The sequence below is a fragment of the Pan troglodytes genome, chromosome 12 (assembly GCF_028858775.2).
Source record: "Pan troglodytes isolate AG18354 chromosome 12, NHGRI_mPanTro3-v2.0_pri, whole genome shotgun sequence".
NCBI lineage: Eukaryota > Metazoa > Chordata > Mammalia > Primates > Hominidae > Pan > Pan troglodytes.
In genome coordinates, this window is record NC_072410.2 from 35,138,719 (window position 1) to 35,163,163 (window position 24,445).

General features: G+C 44.5%; 1 protein-coding gene across 5 annotated transcripts; it reads right to left on the bottom strand.

Moving 5' to 3' along the window:
* Positions 1 to 5,408: 5,408 nt before the first annotated feature.
* SPMIP9 (sperm microtubule inner protein 9) lies at positions 5,409 to 10,392 on the bottom strand. 5 transcript variants are annotated; one of them, XM_016948917.3, is made up of 5 exons: positions 10,234 to 10,372; positions 9,516 to 9,605; positions 9,344 to 9,380; positions 8,508 to 8,600; positions 5,409 to 5,942 (listed from the first exon to the last, which is right to left on the bottom strand). In XM_016948917.3, exons 3-5 carry the CDS (start codon positions 9,368 to 9,370, stop codon positions 5,520 to 5,522), a joined length of 543 nt encoding a protein of 180 aa, XP_016804406.1. In that variant the 5' UTR covers positions 9,371 to 9,380; positions 9,516 to 9,605; positions 10,234 to 10,372; the 3' UTR covers positions 5,409 to 5,519. The 5 variants fall into 5 exon arrangements, with proteins under 5 accessions (XP_016804406.1, XP_009441100.1, XP_001140430.1 ...); XM_009442825.4 differs by lacking the exon at positions 9,516 to 9,605 and having other exon boundaries at positions 10,287 to 10,392; XM_001140430.7 differs by lacking the exon at positions 9,516 to 9,605 and having other exon boundaries at positions 10,234 to 10,384.
* Between the last annotated feature and the right edge of the window lie 14,053 nt (positions 10,393 to 24,445).

The following is a 24,445-nucleotide window of genomic DNA, read 5'->3' on the forward strand; positions in this document are numbered from 1 at the left end:
ATGCAATTAAAATCAAGCAGGATTTAAAATTACAGTATTCAATATGATCCAGCAATCCTACCACTGGGTATTTCTTCAAAGGAAAGGAAACCAGTATATTAGAGAGGCATCTGCAGTCCCATACTTATTGCAGCACCATTCACAACAGCCAAAATATCAATCACCTTAAGCGTCCATCAACAGACAAATGGTTAGAGAAATGTGGTATATATTCGAATGGAAAACTCTTCAGCCACAAAAAGGAATAAAATCCTGACATGGATGAACCTGGAGGACATTATGGTAAGCAAAAGAAGCCAGGCACAGAAAGACAAAAATTACATGTTCTCACTCATATATGAAGTCTTTTTATTTTTTTTTTTGAGATGGAGTCTTGCTCTGTCGCCCAGGCTGGAGTGCAATGGCGCAATCTCGGCTCACCGCAACCTCTGTCTCCCGGGTTCAAGCGATTCTCCTGCCTCAGCCTCCCCAGTAGCTGGGATTACAGGCATGTGCCACCACGCCTGGCCAATTTTTTTTGTATTTTTAGTAGAGACGGGTTTCTCCATGTTGGCCAGGCTGGTCTTGAGCTCCCAACCTCAGGTGATTTACCCGCCTTGGCCTCCCAAAGTGCTGGGATTACAGGCGTGAGCCACTGCGCCTGGCCATATAAGAAGTCTTTTAAGAAGTTAATCTCACAGAAATAGGAAGTAGAATAGTGGTTATTAGAGGCTGGGAAGGGTAGGAGGGGAAGCAAAATAGGGAGAGGTTGGTTAAAGGATACAAAATTATAGCTAGAAAAGAGAAATAAGTTTTACTGTTCTACAGCACGATAGAGTGAGTAGAGCCAACAACAATTTATCATATACTTTCAAATAGCTAGAAGAGAGGATTTTGAATGTTCCCAAGATAAAGAAATGATAAATGTTTGAGGTGATGAATATACTGGTTACTCTGTATATTAGGGTTATCTAGAGGGACAGAACTGATAGGATATATATATATGGATATCCTATATACAATAGGATATCCTATTGTATATAGGATATCCATATATATATATATAATATAATATATATATATGGGAGCTTATTATTAACTCACACAATCACAAGGTCCCACAACAGGCCACCTGAGGAGCGAGGAAGCCAGTCCAAGTCCCAAAATTGAAGAACTTGGAGTCCATGTTCGAGGGCAGGAAGCATCCAGCACGGGAGAAGGAGGTAGGCTAGGAGGCTAGGCCAGTCTAGTCTTTCCACATTTTTCTACCTGCTTTATATTCTAGCCAAGCTGGCAGCTGATTAGATGGTGCCCACCCAGATTAAGGGTGGGTCTGCCTTTTCCAGCCCACTGATTCAAATGTTAGTCTCCTTTTGGCAACACCCTCACAGACACACCCAGGATCAATACTTTGCATCCTTCAATCCAATCAAGTTGACACTCAGTATTACTGTCATCGCACCCTGATTAGACCACTACACATTGCATATATCAAAACATCACCATGTACTCTACAAATATGTACAATTATTATGTGGTAATTTTTTAAATAATTTTTTAAAAAGAAAGAAATCAACCAGGGGGATGATACAAGAAATAGAAAGTAGGCATGAAAAAATACCTTAATAAAATGTATTATTGCCTAAAAACAGAAAAACAAAAATAATTACAGAATTCAGTGTGAACTTTGTAAACATGTGTATAAAAGGTCTCACTGACTATCTCAGGCACTGTTCAGTGTTCACTCGTAAGATAGGAGCATTATTAATGCCTCTTACAGATGAGAGAATTGAGGTTCAGAGATTTTCTAGAACATCTCTCAGCTAGTAAATAGTAAATTAAGGCATGGGTGAAGCCTCAGTTTTGTCTGACTCCAAAATCAAGATTTTGGCCGGGTGTGCTGGCTCACACCCGTAATCCCAGCATTTTGGGAGGCCAAGGCAGGTGGATCACCTGAGGTCAGGAGTTTGAGACCAGCCTGGCTAACATGGCATACCCCATCTCTATTAAAAATACAAAAATTAGCTGGGCTTGGTGGCATGCACCTGTAATCCCACCTACTTCGGAGACTGAGGCAGGAGAATCACTTGAACCCAGGAGGTGGAGGTTGCAGTGAGCTGAGATGGCGCCATCACACTCCAGCCTGGACAATAAGAGTGAAATCCTGTCTCAAAAAAACAAAACAAAACAAAAAATCAAGATTGTAACCTTTATCCTGCCACCCTGGCATCAAAATGTTAACAGTAGTTATCACTGAGTAGTGGGATTTTATAGGTGGTCTCCTTTTCTTCTTTCAAACTTTTCTTCACTTTGCAGTATTTTCTACTGAAGGCATTATTAATTTTATGTTAGAAAAAATATTATCACATTACATATCTAAAATTTCATAATTACAACTAAAGAGGAACATATTTGGAACATTTACTAGATAAAAGGGCTAACATGTCAATGTACAAAGAGCTCCCATAAATTGATGAGAAGAGCCAGGCACGGTGGCTCACGCTTGTAATCCCAGCACTTTAGCAGGCCGAGGAGGGTGGATCACTCGAGGTCAGGAGTTCGAGACCAGCCTGACCAACATGGAGAAACCCTGTCTCTATTAAAAATACAAAATTAGCCAGGCATGGTGGCGCATGCCTGTAATTCCAGCTACTAGAGAGAGTGAGGCAGGAGAATCGCTTGAACCTGGGAGGCAGAAGTTATGGTAAGCCAAAATTGCACCATTGCACTCCAGCCTGGGCAACAAGAGTGAAACTCCATCTCAAAAAAAAAAAAAAAAAAAAAAAAAAAAAAAAAATTTGATGAGAAGAAATAAAACTCAAGAGAAAAACATGGGACTAGGAAACCCAAGGACGAATAATATAGAAAAAATTTCATGCCTGGCTAGTAGACAGGTAATTGCAAATTAAAACCATGATAAGGGCCGGGCACCGTGGCTCATGCCTGTAATCCCAGCACTTTGGGAGGCTGAGGCGGGTGGATCACGAGGTCAAGAGGTTGAGACCATCCTGGCCAACATGGTGAAACCCTGTCTCAACAAAAATACAAAAATTAGCTGGGTATGGTGGCACACACCTGTAGTCCCAGCTACTCAGGAGGCTGAGGCAGGACAATCACTTGAACCCAGGAGGCAGAGGTTGCAGTAAACCGAGATCATGCCACTGCACTCTAGCTTGATGACAGAGTGAGACTCCATCTCAAAAAAAAAAAAAAAAAAAAAAAAAAAAGATAAGATACCATTTTTCACCCATCAAATTGGCAAAAATTAAAGATTGATAATATCCACGTGCTGGTGAGGAGACAGGAAAAGAGACACTATCACCCACTGCGGTGGGATGGGGACTTTTGACTCGACTCTTCTGAACAAATTCTCTTAGTCTCTATTAACACTAAGCATCCATACCGTTTTACCAGCAATTCTACCTGTAAGATTCTGTCTTACAGAAATAAAAACATCAATAGGTAAGGATATATGTTCATGAATAGTTATCGCAGCACTATGCGTACAGGAAAAAATGGAAAAGCATGGCTATCCACTAATAATAAAATTGTAATACATCAATATCCATCAATTCAATGGAATATTAGGTAGTCATTAAAAATAATTAAATCCGTAAGTCAGGGGAAAATCAGCCTGCAGAGTATTGTGTCCAGCCTGGCTACTCCAGTGTGCCCTATAGTCCTGCAGCATTGGCATCAAGCATGTTCTCACTCATCTGTGGAGTCTTTTAAAAAGTTGATGTTATAGAAGTAGGAAATAAAATAGTGGGAGCTTGTTGGAAATGCAGAATGTACACCCCAGAACTACAGAACCAAAACTTGCATTTTAATAAGATTCCCTAGGGGAAACACTGGTGTACAGTATGATCCCAAAGCAAAAGATTTCTCATGTATTGGGCAAAGCTGGATAGTCACAACCAAAATCTATCCTCTCCTAAACTAATAAACCCCTCATTTTTAGCTGGGTACATGGCCATCCAGAATAAAGATTATACTTCCCGGCCTTCCTCAAGGTTTGGTATGGCTGTATAACTAAGCTCTGACCAAGGGGACAAGACAGTAAGTGAAGAATATAATTTCTGCATTTTGCTCGTAAAAGAAAAGTACCTGTATCCCCAGGTTATTCTTCTTTCTAACTGAAAAATGTCAACAACTGAATCAGCCACTGTATCACTCAGCTTGGGCTGCCATAACAAAATACCACAGACTGGGCAACTAAAACAACAGAATTTTCTCACAGTTCTGGAGGCTGGAAAGTCCAAGTTCAAGGTCCAGCAGGGTTTGGTCTCTGGTGGGGGCTCTCTTCCTGGCTTGGACACAGCTGCCTTCAGAGCGTCCTCCCATGACCATTCCTCAGTGCATGCACATGGATGGAGAAATCTCTTTCTCTTCCTCTTCTAATAAGGATGCCTATTAGAAGAGGTGTCCTGCTGGAATAAGGCTCTACTCTTATGACCTCAATTAACCTTAATTACCTCCTAAAAGTTTTATCTCCAAATACAATCACATTGGGGGTTAGAGTTTCAACATATGCATTTGTGGGATACATAATTCAGCCCATAGCATCCACCTTGGACCCAGAGATAGAAGCCACAACAAACATGTTCTACCCTCCTGTCTACCTCTGAACTATTAGACAATAGAGAAATAAACTAGCATGTTGGTCAAGCTACTGTGTTTTGGTTCTCTGTTATAGCAGCTTAACCTATTTCCTCACTGACTCACACGTATGTATGTTTACATGCATTCCACTGAGCAAGAAGAAAAGTATGAAACAATGCCCTTTAAACTGTTGCTGTTGATTGCTACAAGGTAGGAGTGGTGGATGAACTGAAATAAGAATATCGAGGGGAAAAGTTATCCAACAGCACCTCAGGTTTTTCGATCACAGCCAATATCTAGATGACTGCGGGAAACACACTTTTCCCCACTTTTTAAATAAATGCTTAAAACAGTAAAAATCTTTACAACAGGACTTTCGTTTTCCCCCAAGACCGAGTCTCTCACTGTTGCCTAGGCTGGAGTGCAGTGGCGCGATCTCAGCTCACTGCAACCTCTGCCTTCTGGCTTCAAGCGATTCTCGTGCCTTAGCCTCCCCAGTAGCTGGGACTACTGGGTGTAAGCCACCACGCCTGGCTAATTTTTGTATTTTTAATAGAGATGGGGTTTCACCATGTTGGCCAGACTGGTCTTGAACTCCTGACCTCAGGTGATCCACCTGCCTTGGCTTCCCAAAGTGCTGGGATTATACGCATAAGCCACCGCACCTGGCCAGGATTCTTAATTATAATGAAACATGACACAAATTTCAGTTCTAAATACACACTAATTTCCCCTCCCTCTCTCTCTTCCTCCCTCTGCAATGGGCATGCTGTAGCCCAGGGCAGCCCGGGGAGGGAGGTAGAATGAACATGATCCCAGGGTCCCAGTGCAGTTGGAACATCTTTCCAGTTTTATTTTCAGTTCTCCTCTCTGCACTCCAAGGTCATAGGATTTCCACATGCCCTTGGAAGAGCCTTTGGAAGGTATTTTCATCCTTCCTACTGGTAAAATGGCATCAAGGGTCCCCACCGGTTCAAGATGGGGACCTTGACTATATGGCAATGAAGACAGGGACACCCTGGCAGTAGCAGGTAGCCTTTGGCCATCTCTGCAGCAGGCTGGTGTTTGGGATCCAGGAGGCACGGAAAGTCAGCACTCTGGAGGACCTGGCTGGGGTCACCCTGGGCCAGGTGCAGATCGTGGGAAGCTGGATATGTGAAATGGAAGGTGCTGGTGAACTTGCGCTCCTCCTCCCTCGTGGCCTCATGTTCCTGTGATGGGAAGAAGCCGGGGAGTCCCAGGTCTTTGGCAGTCATGTGGGGTCTTTTGAAAGCAGGGTACCCATCTGTTAGCTTGGGGTTGGGGTTAGGGATGGGCCTGTAAAACTCTTTGTCCCGGAGTTGAGCATCGAGCTTTGCCTGCTGTGGAAACAAATCACACATGAATGGAGGGGTGAGAGAGACAAGAGATGATGTAGCTTTTCTTGGAAGCATCCAAGACAGAGCACACCCTTCTTTATTTTTTCAAAACTTTAAATTAGTCCTTGAATGGTAACATATACAACAAAGGGAATGCTGAAATTACACAAAAGGGTTTATAGTGAAACGTAAGTCTCTTTTCCACTCTCCTCCTCCCTCGGTTCCCATCTCCAGAGACAACCACTGCTATCAGTGCTTTTTGTATCTCTCTAGAAATATTTGATGTGCATATAAACATGTATGTGTATATCTTCTTCCCTTGGTTTGTACAGAAATGATGAATATTATATTCCATCCTACACTTTGCTTCCATTAAATAACATCTCAGAAACTGATCCATCTTTGTTTGTTTAGATCTTTTTTTAGTGGGGAAACCTCAGGACGGGAGAAGATTTTTAAGCAATCTTGAAAAGAGAAAATGATAAAGGAAAAAACTGATAAATCTAACTATATTAACAATTAGAATTCACATTCCCTGAAATATTTAGTGCAAAGACAAACCACAAACTGGAGAAGAGTTTATCCACATATATAACTGACAAATGAAAAATGCTTAGGGCCAGGTGTGGTGGCTTACGCCTGTAATCCCAGCACTTTGGGAGGCTGAGGTGAGTGGATCACTTGAGGACAGGAGTCCAAGACCAGCCTGGCCAACATGGTAAAACCTCGTCTCTACTAAAAATACAAAAATTAGCTGGGTGTCGTGGTGCATGCCTGTAATCCCAGCTACTCGGGAGGCTGAGGCAGGAGAATCGCTTGAACCCAGGAGGCGGAGGTTGCAGTGAGCCAAGATTGAACTACTGCACTGCAGCCTGGGCAACAGAGCCAGACTCCTTCTCAAAAAAAAAAAAAAAAAAAAAAAAGGGAAAATGCTTAGAATATTTTTTAGAACGTCTACAAATTAATAAGAAAAAGACAAGAAACCCAGTAGAAAAATGAGCAAAAGACATAAACAGACATTTTATAAAATAGCAAATCTCCATCGACAAATGAAAATGTGTCCAACCTCATTGTTAGTGAAATGAAAATTATGACCACAGGAAAATATGATTTTGCACCCACCAAACTGGCAAAAATTAAAATGTCTGCCAATACCAAGCAATGGCAAGATTGCAGAGCGGCAGAAGTAACTGTCTCCTGCTGACCATAATGTAAATTGGTGCAACTGCTTTGGAAAACAGTGATTTTACCTAATACTCCATGACAAACAATTCCACTCCTGGAATGGATAAACTCTTGAACATTAGGATGTGACTTATCTCATCTTCAATGCAGCATTTGGGAGTGGGAAGAGTAGGAATAAAGCACCCAAATGTCCACCAATAAGAAGAGACAGATACAGAAAAGACAAATACGGTACACTGTGGCATATTCATGCAATGTAATACTATGCAGCAGAAAATGAATAATATGCCATAATGTTTAGCAAAAAGTGACAATTGTGGAAGGGTACAAATCCAATATGTAATAAAGTTCAAAAAGGCAAAACCAAGGAATATATACATATAAGGTAAAATGAGTTTTTAGAAAAACACATAAGGGAATGATTTTTTGGGGGGGGATAGAGTCTCGCCCCGCCTCCCAGGTTCAAGCAATTCTCATGTCTCAGCCTTCCACGCAGCTGAAAATACAAGCGTGCACCAACACGCCAGGCTAATTTTTGTATTTTTTATAGAGACGGAATTTCACCATGTCAGCCAGGCTGGTCTCGAACTGCTGGCCTCAAACTCCTGGTCTCAAACCCCTGGTCTCAACTCCTGGCCGCCTCTGCCTCCCAAAATGCTGGGATTCCAGGTGTGAGCCACTGCGCCTGGCCTACAAGGGAATGATTAACCACTTCTGGAGATGGGAGGAGGAGTAAGTTTGCGGGTTACCCAAGAGGCTACAAGGTACTGCTAATGTTAATGTGCCATGTTTTAAGCTGTCTGTAATGGTTACATCGGTGTTTATCAGTGTAATTTTAACTCTAAATGTGTATTATTTACAATCTTTTGTATGCATGACATATTTGATGTACATTTGAAAACATACACACATGGCCGGCCACGGTGGCTCATGCCTGTAATTCTAGCACTTTGGGAGGCCGAGGCAGGTGGATCACGAGGTCAGGAGTTCAAGATCAGCCTGGCCAAGATGGTGAAATCCCATCTCTACTAAAAATACAAAAATTAGCTGACGCAGTGGCAGGCACCTGTAATCCCAGCTACTCAGGAAGTTGAGGCAGGAATGAATCGCTTGAATCCAGGCGGGCGGCAGAGGTTGTAGTGAGCCGAGATCGCGCCACTGCACTCCAGCCTGGGTGATAGAGTTAAGACTCCTTCTCAAAAAGAAAAAAAAAATACACACACATACATGCACATGCACAGAAAAGATCTCTAAGTCATATCTCCTGGCATTGGATATTGTTCTAACAAGTGCCCAAATGTCCACATTTGTAATACAAATGAAGCAACAGAGAGGATTTCAGTAGGCAGTTGATTGAATGACAGGACTTGTGTGCCTTCCTACCTCTTGCGGAGTGACCCTGGAGTATCTGTGCTTCCTGTAGGGCTGATAGTCGACCATGTGGGAGCTTTGGTATATGTCTAAATCCACAGGGTCCTAAAGCACAAGGAGAATATAAAACAAGAGATTCCCTCGTCACTCCTCCGCTTAAAGCCATTCAATGGCTTCTTCCTGTTTGTAGGACAAAGGCCGACTTTGGGGCCTGACATTCAGAGCCCAAATGATCTGGCTGTGACCCATTTTTACCATCCCGCCACCTTCCTGCCTTCTCTACTCCAGCCTTACTTCCTCCCACTTGCATGGGCCTGGCATGTGCTCTTTCCTATCTCCTGATGGAAATGCAAGTTGCCCTCCTCACAGACTAGCAAACTCCTACCTATCCTCCAAGACCCAGACTAAATGTCACTTCCCCAAAACATCTCTCCCACCCTTTTATTCTCCACCTCCCAAGAGTTAAACCCTTTCCTTGTTCCTTACAACCCTCCACAACAGCACTTGCAGGGTGTACTGTGATGGATTTAATGAAGTACACTAGATCAGGTTTAGTGTACTTAGATATCTCTGCAGTCCCAAAGCCCAGGACAGGGCCTGGCACACTGTGGGTGCCTAATAAGTGCATGCTGAGTAAATAACTGAACCCCCAGAAAATTATAAAGAAGAAAACTCAGTTCTCTTCTTCTTCTTGTACCAAAAAAAACAAACAAACAAACAAAACCACAAAACCCAAAACTATCATTACAGAAAGATGAGCTTCTAGAAGGAGCCTGGCCCTTCCAGGGCCTTGCTGAGGCTACCCAACCCTGAGACCGTCACAGGGGACAGAAACCCACATCACTCACCTGTCCCGGGTATTTCACACCTGCCATGGCAAACGACCTAGACACAGACAAGTTGTTTAGCCCTGCTCTGCCACAGACAAGGAAAGTAGCCACTATCTTCAAGCTGTGCCAACCAAGCATGGCTGCCCCAGCTTTCTTAGCCCACTCCTCCCCATCTTCCCTGGGCTCCTACCCTGCATGTCACTCCATCATCAAGGGGTTGGTGGTGATACCAGGGTCCCTGGGACAAAGGGGCTGGAGCAGGACTCAGGAGGAATGAGGGCTGTTTAGAAGATCACATTTACTGATCAGGTTTACTGTTTGAGAGGTATAGCTGATCCTAGGGCAAGTGAAGTGCTGGTAAATGTTTAACAACCATGTTTTGAGGGAAAATAGGCCCTGGGTTTATAGCATCTGCCAATTTCTGTGGTGTAAATGCTCCTATCATGGCTCATTTCAGGCTATCAACATAATGTCATTGGCACTGAGTTACACAGATATGCACAGGATGGGCTCTTGTGAGCCAGTATGAACTGGCTCCAGCTCACATGTTCCTCTGAACCAGGCCTCAGCACTTCCCCTGGATGGAAGAAGGCCCAGGCCTAGGACTCAGAGCCACCTTGATTCACAGGGGAGTATCCAAGGTGAAGAAAGTTGCAAGACTCTGCATTCCCAGTTGAACAACAGTAGTTTGTAGGCCTAACACTGACCCCTCCCTTCCAGCCCTAAAGTCCTAGCGAGGGCCTCGCTGCACAGACTCCTTGTGTACGTGGCCCTTAGATCCTTAAGGGGTACTCCACTGCATTCCCAGGGAACCCTCCCCTAAGCCCCACTCTCTTCAGTAGACTGTGGCCCAGCAGGGTGGTGCCCAGACCTCAACCAACACCTGTATCCCCTTCCCTTTTGCTCACAGACAGCTTCTCTCCTAGGGCTGGGGACCAGCTGCCACGCAGACAGAGCCTACCGCTTCTTCTGCCAGGGCAAGACGACGCTCCTGCCCTCCCACCTCCAGGTGCCCTTGCCACATGGAGAGTCCTGTTGCTGTGTCCCACTGCCACGCCTGTCTTTGAGTTGAGCCCTGACCTGTATGATGAGGGTCCCTGTCATTGTGAGGTGAGTAAGTGGCTGCTTGGGCTGCCTGCAGGTCAGTTCCCTGTCCCTGGCTCACCAGAGCCAACATGAATCCTGGCAGCACTGGAAGGTCTTGGGAACCAATGCTTTCCGATACTCTACAGAATCTTCCTAGTCCTAGGAGAGGAAGGTAAATAGAGCCCATGTGGTTTACAACATCAGACTGTGTGTGACTAAATCCACTTCACACCACAGACGGCCACCCAGGCCTCTGCTGCCTGAAAGCCTGGCTCAAAATTGTCAAAATGTCACTTTTTGACATTCATAGTGTGTGGCTACAATAAAAAAAAAAATACAGAAACAAGCGTTGATGAGGATGTGGAGAAATTCCACTTCTAGTTATAAATAAAAAAGAATTGAAAGCAAGGGCTCAAATGGATACCTGTACACCAACGTTCACAACAGCATAGTTCACAATAGTCAAAAGGTAGAAACAACTTACATGTCCTTCAGAGATGAATGGATTTGGTATCTACGTACAATGGAATATTATTCAGCCTTAAAAGGGAGGCCAGGCACGGTGGCTCACGCCGGTAATCCCAGCAACTTGGGAGGCCGAGGCAGGCAGTTTGCCTGAGGTCAGGAGTTCCAGACCAGCCTGACTAACATGGTGAAACCCCGTCTTTACTAAAAATACAAAAATTAGCCGGGTGTGGTGGTGCACGCCTGTAGTCCCAGCTACTCGGGAGGCTGAGGCAGAAGAATTGCTTCAACTCGGGAGGCAGAGGTTGCAGTGAGCCAAGATCACACCACTGCACTCCAGCCTGTGTAACAGAGCGACACTCTGTCTCAAAACAAAATTTAAAAAAAAAAAAAAGGGAAGGCAATTCTGACACGTGCTACAGCATGGATAAACCTTGAGGACATTATGCTAAGCAAAATAAAGCAAAATAAAGCAAAATAAGCCGGTCACAAAAAGAAAAATGCTGCATGATTCCACTTCTGCAAGGTACCTAGAGAAGTACAATTCATAGAGACAGAAAGTAGAATGACAGTTGCCAGAGACTGAGGAGAGGAATGGGGAGTTACTGTTTAATGGATATGAAGTTTCTGTTTCAGAATATTAAAAAAAGTTCTGGGAATGGATGGTGGTGATGGTTGCCCATTGTGAATGTACTTAATGCCACTGAATTATGCACTTAAAAGTGACTAAAATGATAAACTTTGTTATATATATGAAATTGTATATATATTTATATTTTATATATTTTATGTAATTATATACAAATATGTATGTTTAATTTTATATATATATTAAACACATATATGTTACATATGTTATATACATAATTTTAATAATCCACCTTCTTTAAGGGACACCTCCTCTATAAAGCTTTCCTTTATCTCACTAGGTGCCACCATAGACTCATTTATCCAACCAATATTTACTGAGCACTTCTTTTGTGTTTGGGCATTGTTCTGAACTTTATAGATTCAAGAACAACAAAAATAGATGGAAATCTCTGCTTACATTCTGGTGAGATGAAAACACAGAGCAAACACAATAATAAGCAGGTCACCCTCCCTTAGATAGAGCAAATAAGCCAGGCGATGCACAAGAGGATGACTAGTGGGCACTTCAGATGGGAGGTCCAAGAAGGTCTCTCTGAGAGGGTGATGTTATAGTAGAGATCTGAAGCATGGGAAAGAACCAGCCATGCAAAGATCTGAGAATAAGGGGTTCCAGACACAGCAATCAGCTAGTGCAAAGCCTAAAGGCAGGAACCACTGAGAACAAGAACCACCAGCCATGTGCCTAGAAAGGAGTGAATGATGGGCAAGGTCAAGAGATTGAGTTGGCTGGGAATCTCTGGCATTCCTCTTCTTTACTGGAATGCCAACTTCCCCTCAGATAATTATTTCCTGCCTTTCTTTGAGTGTGTCCACAGAATTAATGTGTTAGAAATTTGGTCCCCAGCATGGCAGTGTTGGGAGGTGAGGCCTTTAAGATTTGATGAGGTGGTTAAGAGGGATTAATGCCACTCTCTTGGGACTGCGCTAATTCTCACCATAGTGAGTTATCACTCTCTCAGGACTGGATTAGTTAACCCAAGAGCCAGTTGTTGTAAAGTGAGGCCGCCCCTCATGTTTCGCCACTTTTGCATGCACTCGCTTGCCCTCCCACTTTTGTACCACGTTATGATACAGTATGAAAGGCCTTGCCAGAAGCTGCTGTCATGCCCTTGAACTTCCTAACCTCCAAAACCGTGAGCCAAATAAACTTCTGGGTTTTGTTGTTGTTGTTTATTGAGATGGAGTCTTGCTCTGTTGCCCAGGCTGGAGTGTGCAGTGGCGTGATCTTAGTTCACTGCAACCTCCACCTCTTGGGTTCAAGCAATCCTCCCACCTCAGCCTCCTGAGTAACTAGGATTATTGGCATGCGCCACCATGCCGAAGTAACTTTTTTGTATTTTTAGTAGAGATAAGGTTTCACCACGTTGGCCAGGCTGGTCTGGAACTCCTGAACTCAAGTCATCTGCCTGCCTCGGCCTCCCAAAATGCTAGGATTACAGGCGTGAGCCACCAGGCCCAGCCTTAAACTTCTGTTTTTTATAAATTATCTAGTCTGTGGTATTCTGTTATAGCAACAAAAAATGGACTAAGACACTCCCCTTTGGGGATATCACATGGCATGGGTGGTGCTGATCCTACTCCAACTCTAAATGGGCATGTTGCCACCAGAATATTCCACTCTCTAGGCCACAGTGATTGATTCAGGGAGAGGCTCATGATCCAAGCTGGACTGATGAGTGCCATCCCTAGCTCTTGGGAAGGAAGAGCTGAAACAGCAGGCACTAAGAACCATGTGAGCCTGAAGCTGCCTGAAGCCACTGTATAGAGAAAGCCAGGCCAATAATAAAATCAGCACAAAGACAAGACTACCCCAGAGATAGAAACAGCAACAGCATTTTGACTAACACTGAGCCCCTGGATATAACCATGCCTGAAGCAAGCTTGATCTACATCTACACTTCGCAGTTTATGTGAGCCAGTACATTCCTTTTCTTGCTAAAGCCAATTTCAGTTGAGTTTCTGTAACTGCCAGCTGAAACAATACCTACAAATTCAAGGTTGGAGTGCTCACATAGTTATTTCTCCTAACTAACTGTGGGATTCTTGAGGGAAAGAGCTGGATCTTACTTTTTATTCCTCAGTGCACCGACACTTAAGCATGGGGATTTAAGAAGTGCTTGTGAATTAAATAAAACTGAAAGAGATGGCAAAGGCTAAGGCAAAGAACAGAGTGGCCACAGGGATAAGAGTGGAGGAGACAGCTGGGGCATAAGTGATTTTTGTGCCCCAAGTATGTATTTTTCAGAAAAATATTACCAAGTACATTTTTGGAGTCCTGAATTCAAATTCTGATACTTGCTATCCTCATGTCTTTGGGTAAATCATCTAAGATTAATAAAAGGCAGTTTGATCATCTGTAAAACAGAGGTAACACCTACCTGAAAAGAGTGTAGGAAGTCAACAGATATGTCTGTGAAAGTGCTTGGTGTTCTTCAAACCAATATTTGCCCCCATATTTTTTGAGTTCCTGCTGTATCTCAGGCATTGTGCAAGGGCCTGGAATTATGGTAATGAAATAAAATAGAAATGGTCTCTGTCCTTACGAAGTTACAGTACAATGGGAGATAAATATGCAAATAATCACACAAGTGAGTCTTTCATTACAATTTTGACAAGTGCCATGAAGAAATGTGGAGTATCGGAGGTTGATCCAGTCTTGGAATCCGGTCAGAGAAAACTTGCCTCAAGTAATGACATTTTAACTCAGTTCTAAAGGGGAAGGAGACTTCTGTTCACTGCCCTAGGGCAGGAAATAGACTTCCCACGTGTAGGAGAGAGCCTGCTCTGCTGGAGCAGAGCCAGGAGGGACAAGGGCAGCTCCAGATGAGGCTGGAGAGGGGATGCTACCTCATCACGCAAGTATGGGAAGAACTTTGACTTTATCCATTGTAGGCCACTGGATGATGATGATGATGGCTGGGACAGTTGGATGAGATGGCAGTAGATATGGAGAGAAGTGAGTAGGTTCAAGGGACGTTAGGAAAGTAGACCGCAGAGGATTTAATCATTATCAGAAAGAGGCAGTGGCAAGACAGTAGGGTCAAAAAGATTCCCAGATTTCTCAAATAAGCCATTGGAGCTTGATGGTCCTTTGATGAGGTGGGAAAGGCAGGAGGAGGCATCGGTTTAGGAAGTGCTATGGTTTGAATATTGTCCCCTCCAAAACTCATGTTGAAATTTAATCTATGTGGCAGCACTGAGAGGTGGGGACTTTACAAGGTGACTGGGTCATGAGGGCTCTTCATGAATTAATGAATTAATGGGTTAATGGATTAATGGGTTATCATGGGAGGGCAACTGGTATCTTTATAAGAAGAAGAAAAGAGACCTGAGCTAGCACGTTAGCATGCTCAGCCCCTCACCAGGTGATGCTCTGCTCTGGGACTCTGAAGGGTCCCCACCAGCAAGATAGCTGTCACCAGATATGGCCCCTTGACCTTGTACTTCGCAGCCTTTATAACCATGAGAAATAAATTACTTTTCTTTATTAAGCACCCAGTTTCAAGTATTCTGTTATAAGCAACAGAAAATGGACTAATACCAGGAATAAATCTATGAGTGCAGTTGGGGTCCTATTCTAGTTGTAGAGCCTGTGTGGTTTCCAAGAAGAGGCGAGTAAACACATGGGCAGAAGGATTTATAGTTCAGAGAAGAAAGTTCTGAACATGTTATACACTCTGGAATTGCTGATGATATAGGTGGTACTTGAAGCTAACAGGGAGGATGGACAATATCCCTAATTTAGGTACTACAGCCTCCCAAGTAGCCCTGCAGAGCAACCCTGCCCTGACACTAAAAGGCATTCTGTGCCTCCCAAATGGAGTGTTCAAGGGCAGCAGGAGGGAAATCAGGCCAGAAGGATGATAAGGTCACTGGCACTTGTGCTCAGGCCTTGCTGGTCCATGTACTCGAGCCTCTTTTTGGCCCCCTTTGTGTGCCACCTTCACTGCAGTCAGGTTTCTTCTTTTTTTTTGAGACAGTCTCACTCTGTCACCCAGGCTGGAGTGCACTGGCGCGATCTCAGCTCACTGCAACCTCTGCCTCCCAGGTTCAAGCGATTCTCCTGCCTCAGCCTCCTGAGTAGCTGGGATTACAGGCATGTGCCACCACGCCCGGCTAATTTTTGTATTTTTAGTAGAGACGGGGTTTCACCATGTTGGTCAGGCTGGTCTCAAACTCCTGACCTCATGATCTGCCCACCTCAGCCTCCCAAAGTGCTGGGATTACAGGCGTGAGACACTGCGCCCAGCATGTTTCTGCAGAATCTCTTAGCTTTGGTGCCAATGCAGCAACGTTAGTGCAACAAGCTGCAGGAGTGGCTAGGCCCTCAGCTCAGCCACCCGCTGGTTATGGCAGTGTGGACAAGTCACTTCACTCCCAGGAGCTCAGTGCCCTCTTCATTGAGATTGAAATCCTCAATGCCTGCACAGGGTTCCTCCACCCCAGACTACCACATAGTTAACTGAACTTGACTGAGCTTGCCTGAAACACTGCAAAACATCATGGAAACACTGCAAAACATCATGTTGTACCAATTTTTAAGTTTTTACAATGCAATACATGTGATTTTTCTGAAGTTCAAATGGGTAAATGTTTTCATGGTTCTCACTGTCTCCTTCAGCAGCAGGCAAGGGAGGATCTTTCCTACATATGTAAGAGACAAAAAATAACCCAGAAAACAAATCCTGCTTTTGTTTTTTTAAAGTTTCAATCACATAGAAATTTTGCATTCAAATTGTGTAAGATAAACCAAATTATATTATTTAAAAAACACTCATATAGAAATATGAGTGTACTTCTAGAAGCACAGTTATGTTAAAATAAATGTTATTTTAAAGGATGCAAAAAAGGTGTGTGGACAAGATCCAATAAACAGGTTATACAAAGCAGAGGCACACCAAACGCCCTCAACAAGCATCATTCCTCCTCCTCCCTGCTACCTCCAATGAGGATATTCACCTCTAAATCTATATATCTACGCTGAGAAAATAGCCCAATACATATATAACAGGGTTGGATGTGAAAACTAAAGAAAAGCATCAATTACTTAGCACCTAGTCTGGTATGCTGTAGGACTTTAATTATTGTAACCTTCATTCATTCGATGGAAATAGGAACAAGAACACCCCAAAAGTCATCTGAGAATGACTCCCACATCTCCCACCATAACCTGGAGAGAGCTGGGCCCCAAATTTCTGCCTATGCAAATTTAGTATGTTAATATTGTTGAATCACAGGAGGAAATTCTTCTCCCCAATCAGAAGCCCTCAAGTTCCTCCAGGCTTATATTAAAGGGATTACAATCCATTTCCTTCCTCATACGGCTAATGCGCTATGGGAAGCCCTCAGGCCAGGGATTAAAGCATTTATGCCTTTAATTAGGAGCAACCCTTCCCTTAGAGCCTGAAACACAAACAGCAAGTCGACACTACAAAGGCCTCCTCCCCAGCTCAGTGGGGATATTGCTCCCTCTCCAGGATCCTGGAGCCTCCAAGAGCTTAGCAAACACTGCTTTCCCAAAAGAGATGTCTTAGCCAGGAGGGCCCTCATCAGAAATAGAAACCCCTTCACCTGAAGAACAAACAAACAAAAAACAGATCTTGAGTTAATTCAGGATCAGCCCCTGCCGCACAGCAGGGAAGGCAAGAGGAATCCATTCCATTAAAGGGCCCTGAGGAATCAGCACATCTCCAGGAGGGATCAGGACGCTGACTGTCCCACTGCCACAAACACACTGGGTCATTAGGTTTCAAGTGGATGGCTCTGAAAATTAAAAAGTGATGGTGCTTCGGAGAGGTCTGTCCCCAACTGGATGCCTTTGGGAGCCCCACACACAGGGTCTGTCATCCTTTTCCATTCTAGATTCATAGAAACCAGCTGGGTCACCTAGCATAGGGTTTCTCCAAGGGCAGCCCAATGACCCTCTTCTTCAGAGTCCCCTGGGATACATGTTAAAATCCAGATTTCTGCTGCCACACTTGTGTCAGAATCTCTGGGAAATGAAGCCAACCCTGGACTTTTAACAAGCTTTACTGGAGATTCTGTGATTCTTATGCATGGGTAGGAGGACCATGGCTGGGCCACCCCTACTATTTATAGAGCGGGGAGCTGGGGCCCAAAATCTTCCAGGGACGGACAGAAGCAGACAGCCAATCAAGGCCTGGTCTGGGATGCTTTCGGGGCGGTGGATGTGCACAGTACCTGAGAAATGATACCAAAAGAACCTGTGAAATTGTTAAACTGAGATAAGAACTCAGGACCTTTTGCTTCATTTGTTCAACACACAAGTATTGACTGTCTTAGGTGAGCGAGGCATGGTGCTAGATGCTGTGTGTATGTGAGTGTGTGTGTGTGTGTGTGTGGTCATAGTAAGGAAGGTGTTGGTGGATGATGATAAAAGATGAAAAACTCTGTTCCTGCCATCCAGCACTTTACACACCAGGAGGGAGAGGAAGCAGGAAGTGTCCAAAGAAAGCACATGCAGGGAAGTGCAGAAGCAGGCCAGGGTCATCTGGAGTTGAGGGAGACTGAAGAAATGGCAGAGAACAGGTAGCGATGAAATCAAGTGTTAGATGAGGAGCATCCTTCTCTTGTCCAAATTTGCTCCACCCCTGAAGCCTCCGCCACTCCCTGGCTTCTGGTGGGAACTACTTCCAGACTGCTCATTCTCACCTACATCCCTTTTCTCTGAACATTTATGACACTTCAGCAGATATTTGTCACTTACTTTATGCCATGTCCATGTCTTTGTTTAGTTGTGTGTTTTTTTTTTGCTTCCCCCACAAAAAAATATTTGAACTGCCTTTTTCCTCTTGACTTCCTCTGAGCCTGCTAGACCCTCCATAATGCTCTTTGACTGTATAGGGGATATTTAAAAGTCAGGCTGGAAAGGCATCTGGGGCTGTGCAATGAAGACCTTCAGTGCTGGACTTTCATGGGGGAGGCTAAATGCAGAGAGGAAAAAGTTTTAGAGTCAGATGATTTTGCACTTGAACTCAGCTTTACCGCTTACAAACTGTGTGTCTTTGGGTAAGTTACTTATATTCTCTCTTCGGTTTCCTTCTGAAGTGGTAAAGTAGGGCTAAAAATGCCTGCCCTGCAGGAGAATAAAGTAAAACTCTGGGAATACCCTGCCCAGCCAAATGCCTGATGTACAGTACATGCTCAATAAATGAGAGTGAGCATGGATCATGTCATTCAACAGTAACATGATGAAAGGGACCTTTCAAAAGGACCTGTGTGGGGTAAGTATGCAGCACAGACAGGAAAGAAGAGAATACAGAAGAAATGATGGCCAGGCACGGTGGCTCACGTCTATAATCCCAGTACTTTGGGAGGCTGAGGCAGGTGGATCACCTGAGGTCAGGAGTTCACGACCAGCCTGACTAATATGGTGAAACCCGGTCCCTACTAAAAATACAAAAAATTAGCTGGGCACAGTGGCATGCGCCTGTAGTCCCAGCTACTCGGGACGCCGAGACAGGAGAATTGCTTGAACCCAGGAGGCAGAGGTTGCAGTGAGCTGAGATCATAGCACTGCACTCCAGCCTGGGTAACAGAGTGAGACTCCATCTCAAAAAAGAAGAAATGACAACAGCCAGAGGCTCCTACAACTCCCCAGGCACTTGAGAATTGACTGGACATTCAGTAGTAACAGTAACAACAGGGCAATCCTCTGTGCTGGGTATGGTCCTGACAGCTTTGTGTGGATTTGATTCACTTAATCATCACCCTAGGCCGAGCGTGGTGGCTCACGCCTGTAATCCCAACACCCTCTTTGAAGTGGGTGGATCATCTGAGGTCAGGAGTTTAAGACCAGCCTGGCCAACATGGTGAAACCTCATCTCTACCAAAAATACAAAATTAGTCAGGAGTGGTGGTGCACACCTGTAATCCCAGCTACTTGGCAGGCTGAGGCAGAATAATCGCTTGAACCCAGGAGGCGGAGGCTGCAGTGAGCTGAGATTGTGCCATTGCACTCCAGCCTAGGCAACAAGAGCCAAACTCTGTCTCAAAAAAAAAAAAAAAAAAAAATTAGCCGGGCATGGTGGTGCACACCTATAATCTCAGCTACTCCAGAGGCTGAGGCAGGAGAATTGCTTGAACGTGGGAGGCGGAGGCTGCAGTGAGCCAAGATTGTGCCACTGCGCTTCAGCCTTAAAGACAGAGCAAGACTCCATCTCAAAAAAAAAAGGCCGGGCGCGGTGGCTCACGCCTGTAATCCCAGCACTTTGGGAGGCCGAGGCGGACGGATCACGAGGTCGGGAGATCGAGACCATCCTGGCTAACACAGTGAAACCCCGTCTCTACCAAAAATACAAAAAATTAGCCGGGCATGGTGGTGGGCACCTGCAGTCCTAGCTACTTGGGAGGCTGAGGCAGGAGAATGGCGGGAACCTGGGAGGCGGAGCCTGCAGTGAGCCAAGATAGCGCCACTGCACTCCAGCCTGGGCGAAAGAAAAAGACTCCATCTCAAAAAAAAAAAAAAAAAAAAAAAAAAAAAAAAAAAATCACCCTAACTGTGCAATATAGGAGGTCCTTTTTATTCTTCCCATTTTGTAAGTGGGTTCTCCAGAGAAACAGAACCTGTATGTGTGTATGTATATACACATACACACACACACACATATACATATCCATACATACCTATATACATGGAGAGAGATTTATTATAGGAATTGGCTCACATGATTATAGAGATAAGAAGTCCCACACTTTGCCATCAGTAAGCTGCAGAACCAGGTAAACTGGTGGTATAATTCAGTCTGAGTCTGAAGGCCTGAGAACCAGAAGCGCCCATGTACATAAGGGCAGGAGAAGACAGATGTTTCAGCTTGAACAGCAAGACAGCAAATTTGCCCTTTTTCTGCTTTTTTGTTCTATTTAGGTCCCCAGTGGATTGGATGATACCTGCCCACACTGAGAAGGGTGTTCACCTGTACTTGGTCTACTAATTGAAATGCTAATCTCTTCTGGAAATGCCCCCAGAGACATACCCAGAAATAGTGTTTTACCAGCTATCTGGGCATCCCTTATCCCAGGCAAGTTGACACATAAAATTAGCCATCACAGTAAATAACTTGCTCAGATTCACACACAGTTAAGAAGTGACAGGAGCAGGATTCCAGCCTCAGCTGCCTGGAATCAGAGTTCACACTTTCAACCACAGTGTCTATGGCCTCTGCATGCGTGGTGAGAAAAAGATCTAAAGAGGGCAATCTATATGCTGGAATTTGGGGGATGGTTTTTATTATAAACAATTTCTAAAACATTCTAATAGAAAAGTGGCTCCTGATCTGGAAGCTCTGGTGTTCTCCTACGGGGCATAAACAACTTCACAGAGCATCAACATCAGACAAGACCGTTGTGACCATGATGGATGAAGACAAAAACAAGACTCCTCCATAACCATGTCTCAACACAGACAAAACATGAACATTGTCCAAGACAGACACAAAAATAACCAAAAACTTCCCTATCCAGCCTAATGGTAACTGCTGCTTCTTTAGCCTTGACTTACTCCTCCTGCCTTATAGATAAGAACTATCAGGCCAGGCATGGTGGCTCACGCCTGTAATCCTAGCACTCTGGAAGGCCAAGGCGGGTGGATCAACTGAGGTCAGACGTTCGAGACCAGCCTGGCCAACATGGCGAAACCCCATCTCTGCTAAAAAATACAAAACTTAGCCGGGCGTGGTAGCAGGTGCCTGTAATCCCAGCTATTCGGGAGGCTGAGGCAGGAGAATCGCTTGAACCCCGGGGGCGGAGATTGCAGTGAGCCGAGATTGCACCACTTCACTCCAGCTTGGGCGAAAGAACAAGACTCCATCTCAAAAAAATAAATAAATAAAAAATAAGACCACAGAGTTACAACTGCTTCCAGACAGCATATAATCCAGAGCAAAACCTGACTCTCTTAAACCCTCCCCCAAATCACCTGACACAAGCTCGAATCCTGTAATTTTTTTTTTTTTTTTTTTTTTTTTGACACAGGGTCTTACTCTGTCACCCAGGCTGAGTGCAGTGGTGCAATCATGGCTCACTACAGCCTCAACCTCCCTGGCTCAGGCAATCCTCCCATCTCAACCTCCCAAGTAGCTTGGACCACAGATGTATGCCACCATGCCCAGCTAATTTTTGTATTTTCTATAGGGACAGGGATTTGCCATGTTGGCCAGGCTGGTCTCTAACTCCTAGGCTCAAGCAATTCACCAGCCCCAGCTTCCCAAAGTGCTGGGGTTATAGGCATGAGCCACTGTCCCCGGCCAATTAGATACTTTTTTTTTTTTTTTTGAGATGGAGTCTTGCTCTGTTGCCCAGGTTATAGTGCAGTGGCGCGATCTCGGCTCACTGCAACCTCTGCCTCCCAGGTTCAAGTGATTCTCCTGCCTCAGCCTCCCGAGCAGCTGGGATTACAGGCGCATGCCACCATACCCAGCTAATTTTTGTATTTTTAGTAGAGATGAGGTTTCACCATGTTGGCCAGGCTGGTCTTGAACTCCTGACCTCATGATCCACCCACCTTGGCCTCCCAAAGTCCTGGGATTACAGGCATGAGCCACCACACCCAGCCCAATTATAGATACTTTCTAACACCCCATTCCAAAAGCTTCCCATTGTATGTGTTTTCCCTATTTGCTACTAGAAATAAACTCAATTTGTTCAATTCCAGTTGGGTCCCTAATGATCTTTGGATGGAAGTCACTGACGTCCTATTGAACATCCCAGTGTTTCACTATCCAATCTGTTTCTCAGACTGCCTCTCCCAGTAAGAAGGAAATGTCATTCAATTCAATTGAAATCCCATAGAAAGAAGCTGATAATTGGCCAGCACGGTGGCTCACGCCTGTAATCCCAGCACTTTGGGAGGCCGAGGCGGGTGGATTGCGAGGTCAGGAGCTCGAGACCATCCTGGTTAACACAGTGAAACCCCGTCTCTACTAAAAATACAAAAAATTAGCTGGACATGAGTGGCGGGTGCCTGTAGTCCCAGCTACCGGGAGGCTGAGGCAGGAGAACGGTGTGAATCCGGGAGGCGGAGCTTGCAGTGAGCTGACTTCACGCCATTGCACTCCAGCCTGGGTGACAGAGCGAGACTCCGTCTCAAAAAAAAAAAAGGAAAAGAAAAGAAAAAAAAAGAAGCTGATAATCAGGATGAATTTTTAAAACAGTTTTTGAGTCTTGTGGAAAAAACTGAAGCTTTTCGGAATAAGAAAATAAACTAAGAATTACAGTCTGTCTACCAGTCACTGTGCTAGACTTGGCGACTGTTCTACCACTGGATCTTTACGCTTCTCTGATGCTGTTATGATTCTCACCCTCACTTTTAAAGAGAATGCTCTCCCCCTTTCTGCTGAGGAGCTCTGACAAACACACTGCATCGTCAAGGCTATGCTGTGGTTGGGAACTCAAAGTGTCACTGGCATCATCTTTGCCTGCTTCATTTTTGTGTTGTCAGATCTCAACAGAAAGGGGAAAGCATTCTCTTTAAAAGTGAGAGTTAGGCTGGGTACGGTGGCTCACGCTTGTAATCCCAACATTTTGGGAGCCCAAGCCGGGCGGATCACTTGAGGTCAGGAGTTCGTGTCCAGCCTGGCAAACCTGGTGAAACCCCGTCACTACTAAAAATACAAAATTAGCCAAGTGTGGTGGTGGGCGCCTGTAGTCCCAGCTACTCAGGAGGCTGAGGCAGGAGAATCACTTAAACTTGGGAGGTGGAGGCTGCAGTAAGCCTAGATTGCACCATTGCACTTCAGCTTGGGCAATAGAGTGAAACTCTGTCTCAAAAAAAAAAAAAAAAAAAAAAAAGGCCGGGCGCGGTGGCTCACGCCTGTAATCCCATCACTTTGGGAGGCCGAGGCGGGCGGATCACCTGAGGTCAGGAGTTCAAGACCAGCCTGGTCAACATGGTGAAACCCCATCTCTACTAAAAATACAAAAAATTAGCTGGGCATGGTGGTGGGCACCTGTAATCCCAGCTACTCGGGAGGCTGAGGCAGGAGAATAGCTTGAACCTGAGAGGTGGAGGTTGCAGTGAGCTGACATCACACCACTGCACTCTAGCCTGGTGACACAGCAAGACTCCATCTAAAAAAAAAAAAAAAAAAAGTGAGGGTGAGAATCATAACAGCACCAAATAATTGTTGAGAAGATCCAATGGTAGAAAAGTCGTCATGTCTAGCATAGTGACTGGCAGAGAGACTGCAATTCTTTATTTTCTTGTTCAGAAAAGCTTCCATTTTTTCCACAAGACTCAAAAACCATTTTAAAACTTCAGTGGCCGGGCACAGTGGCTCACGCCTGTAATCCCAGCACTTTGGGAGGCCAAGGCGGGCGGATCACAAGGTCAGGAGATCGAGACCATCCTGGCTAACACAGTGAAACCCTGTCTCTACTAAAAATACAAAAAAAACTAGCCGGGTGTGGTGGCAGGCGCCTGTAGTCTCAGCTTCTTGGGAGGCTGAGGCAGGAGAATGGCATGAACCCGGGAGGCGGAGCTTGCAGTGAGCCGAGATCACGCCACTCCACTCCAGCCTGGGCAACAGAGCAAGTCTCAAAAAAAAAAAAAAAAAAAACTTCATCCTGATTATCAGCTTCTTTCTATTCTATGACTCTGGGATCAAATGACATGACATAAATGAGACATGTTCAGTACCTTCATATCATACATTTTCCTAATAAACAAAGCTTACTATTTTAAAACTTAAAAATATTTTTTAAATTAACCTCTGTTTAAAGTAATTTTAATATCTTCATAAGTTTAGCAAAGGATTAGGCATTTCACAGAATAAAAATACACAAATGACCCATAAATACATTGTTGTAAATAAAAGGAGTGCAAATGAACATATGATGCGATTTTCCACCTATTGGAGTGCCAAAAGAACGTTTAAAATGTAATTTTCCAGTACTGACATG

What these genes read in the sequence shown, in the direction of transcription:
- SPMIP9 (XM_009442825.4), bottom strand. Translation starts at nt 9,370, where the DNA reads ATGGCAGGTGTGAAATACCCGGGACAG. An exon ending in GTGTGAAATACCCGGGACAG is followed by an intron (nt 8,601 to 9,343) that starts GTGAGTGATGTG and finishes CTTGTGCTTTAG; the next exon opens with GACCCTGTGGATTTAGACAT. An exon ending in CCAGGGTCACTCCGCAAGAG is followed by an intron (nt 5,943 to 8,507) that starts GTAGGAAGGCAC and finishes TTGTTTCCACAG; the next exon opens with CAGGCAAAGCTCGATGCTCA.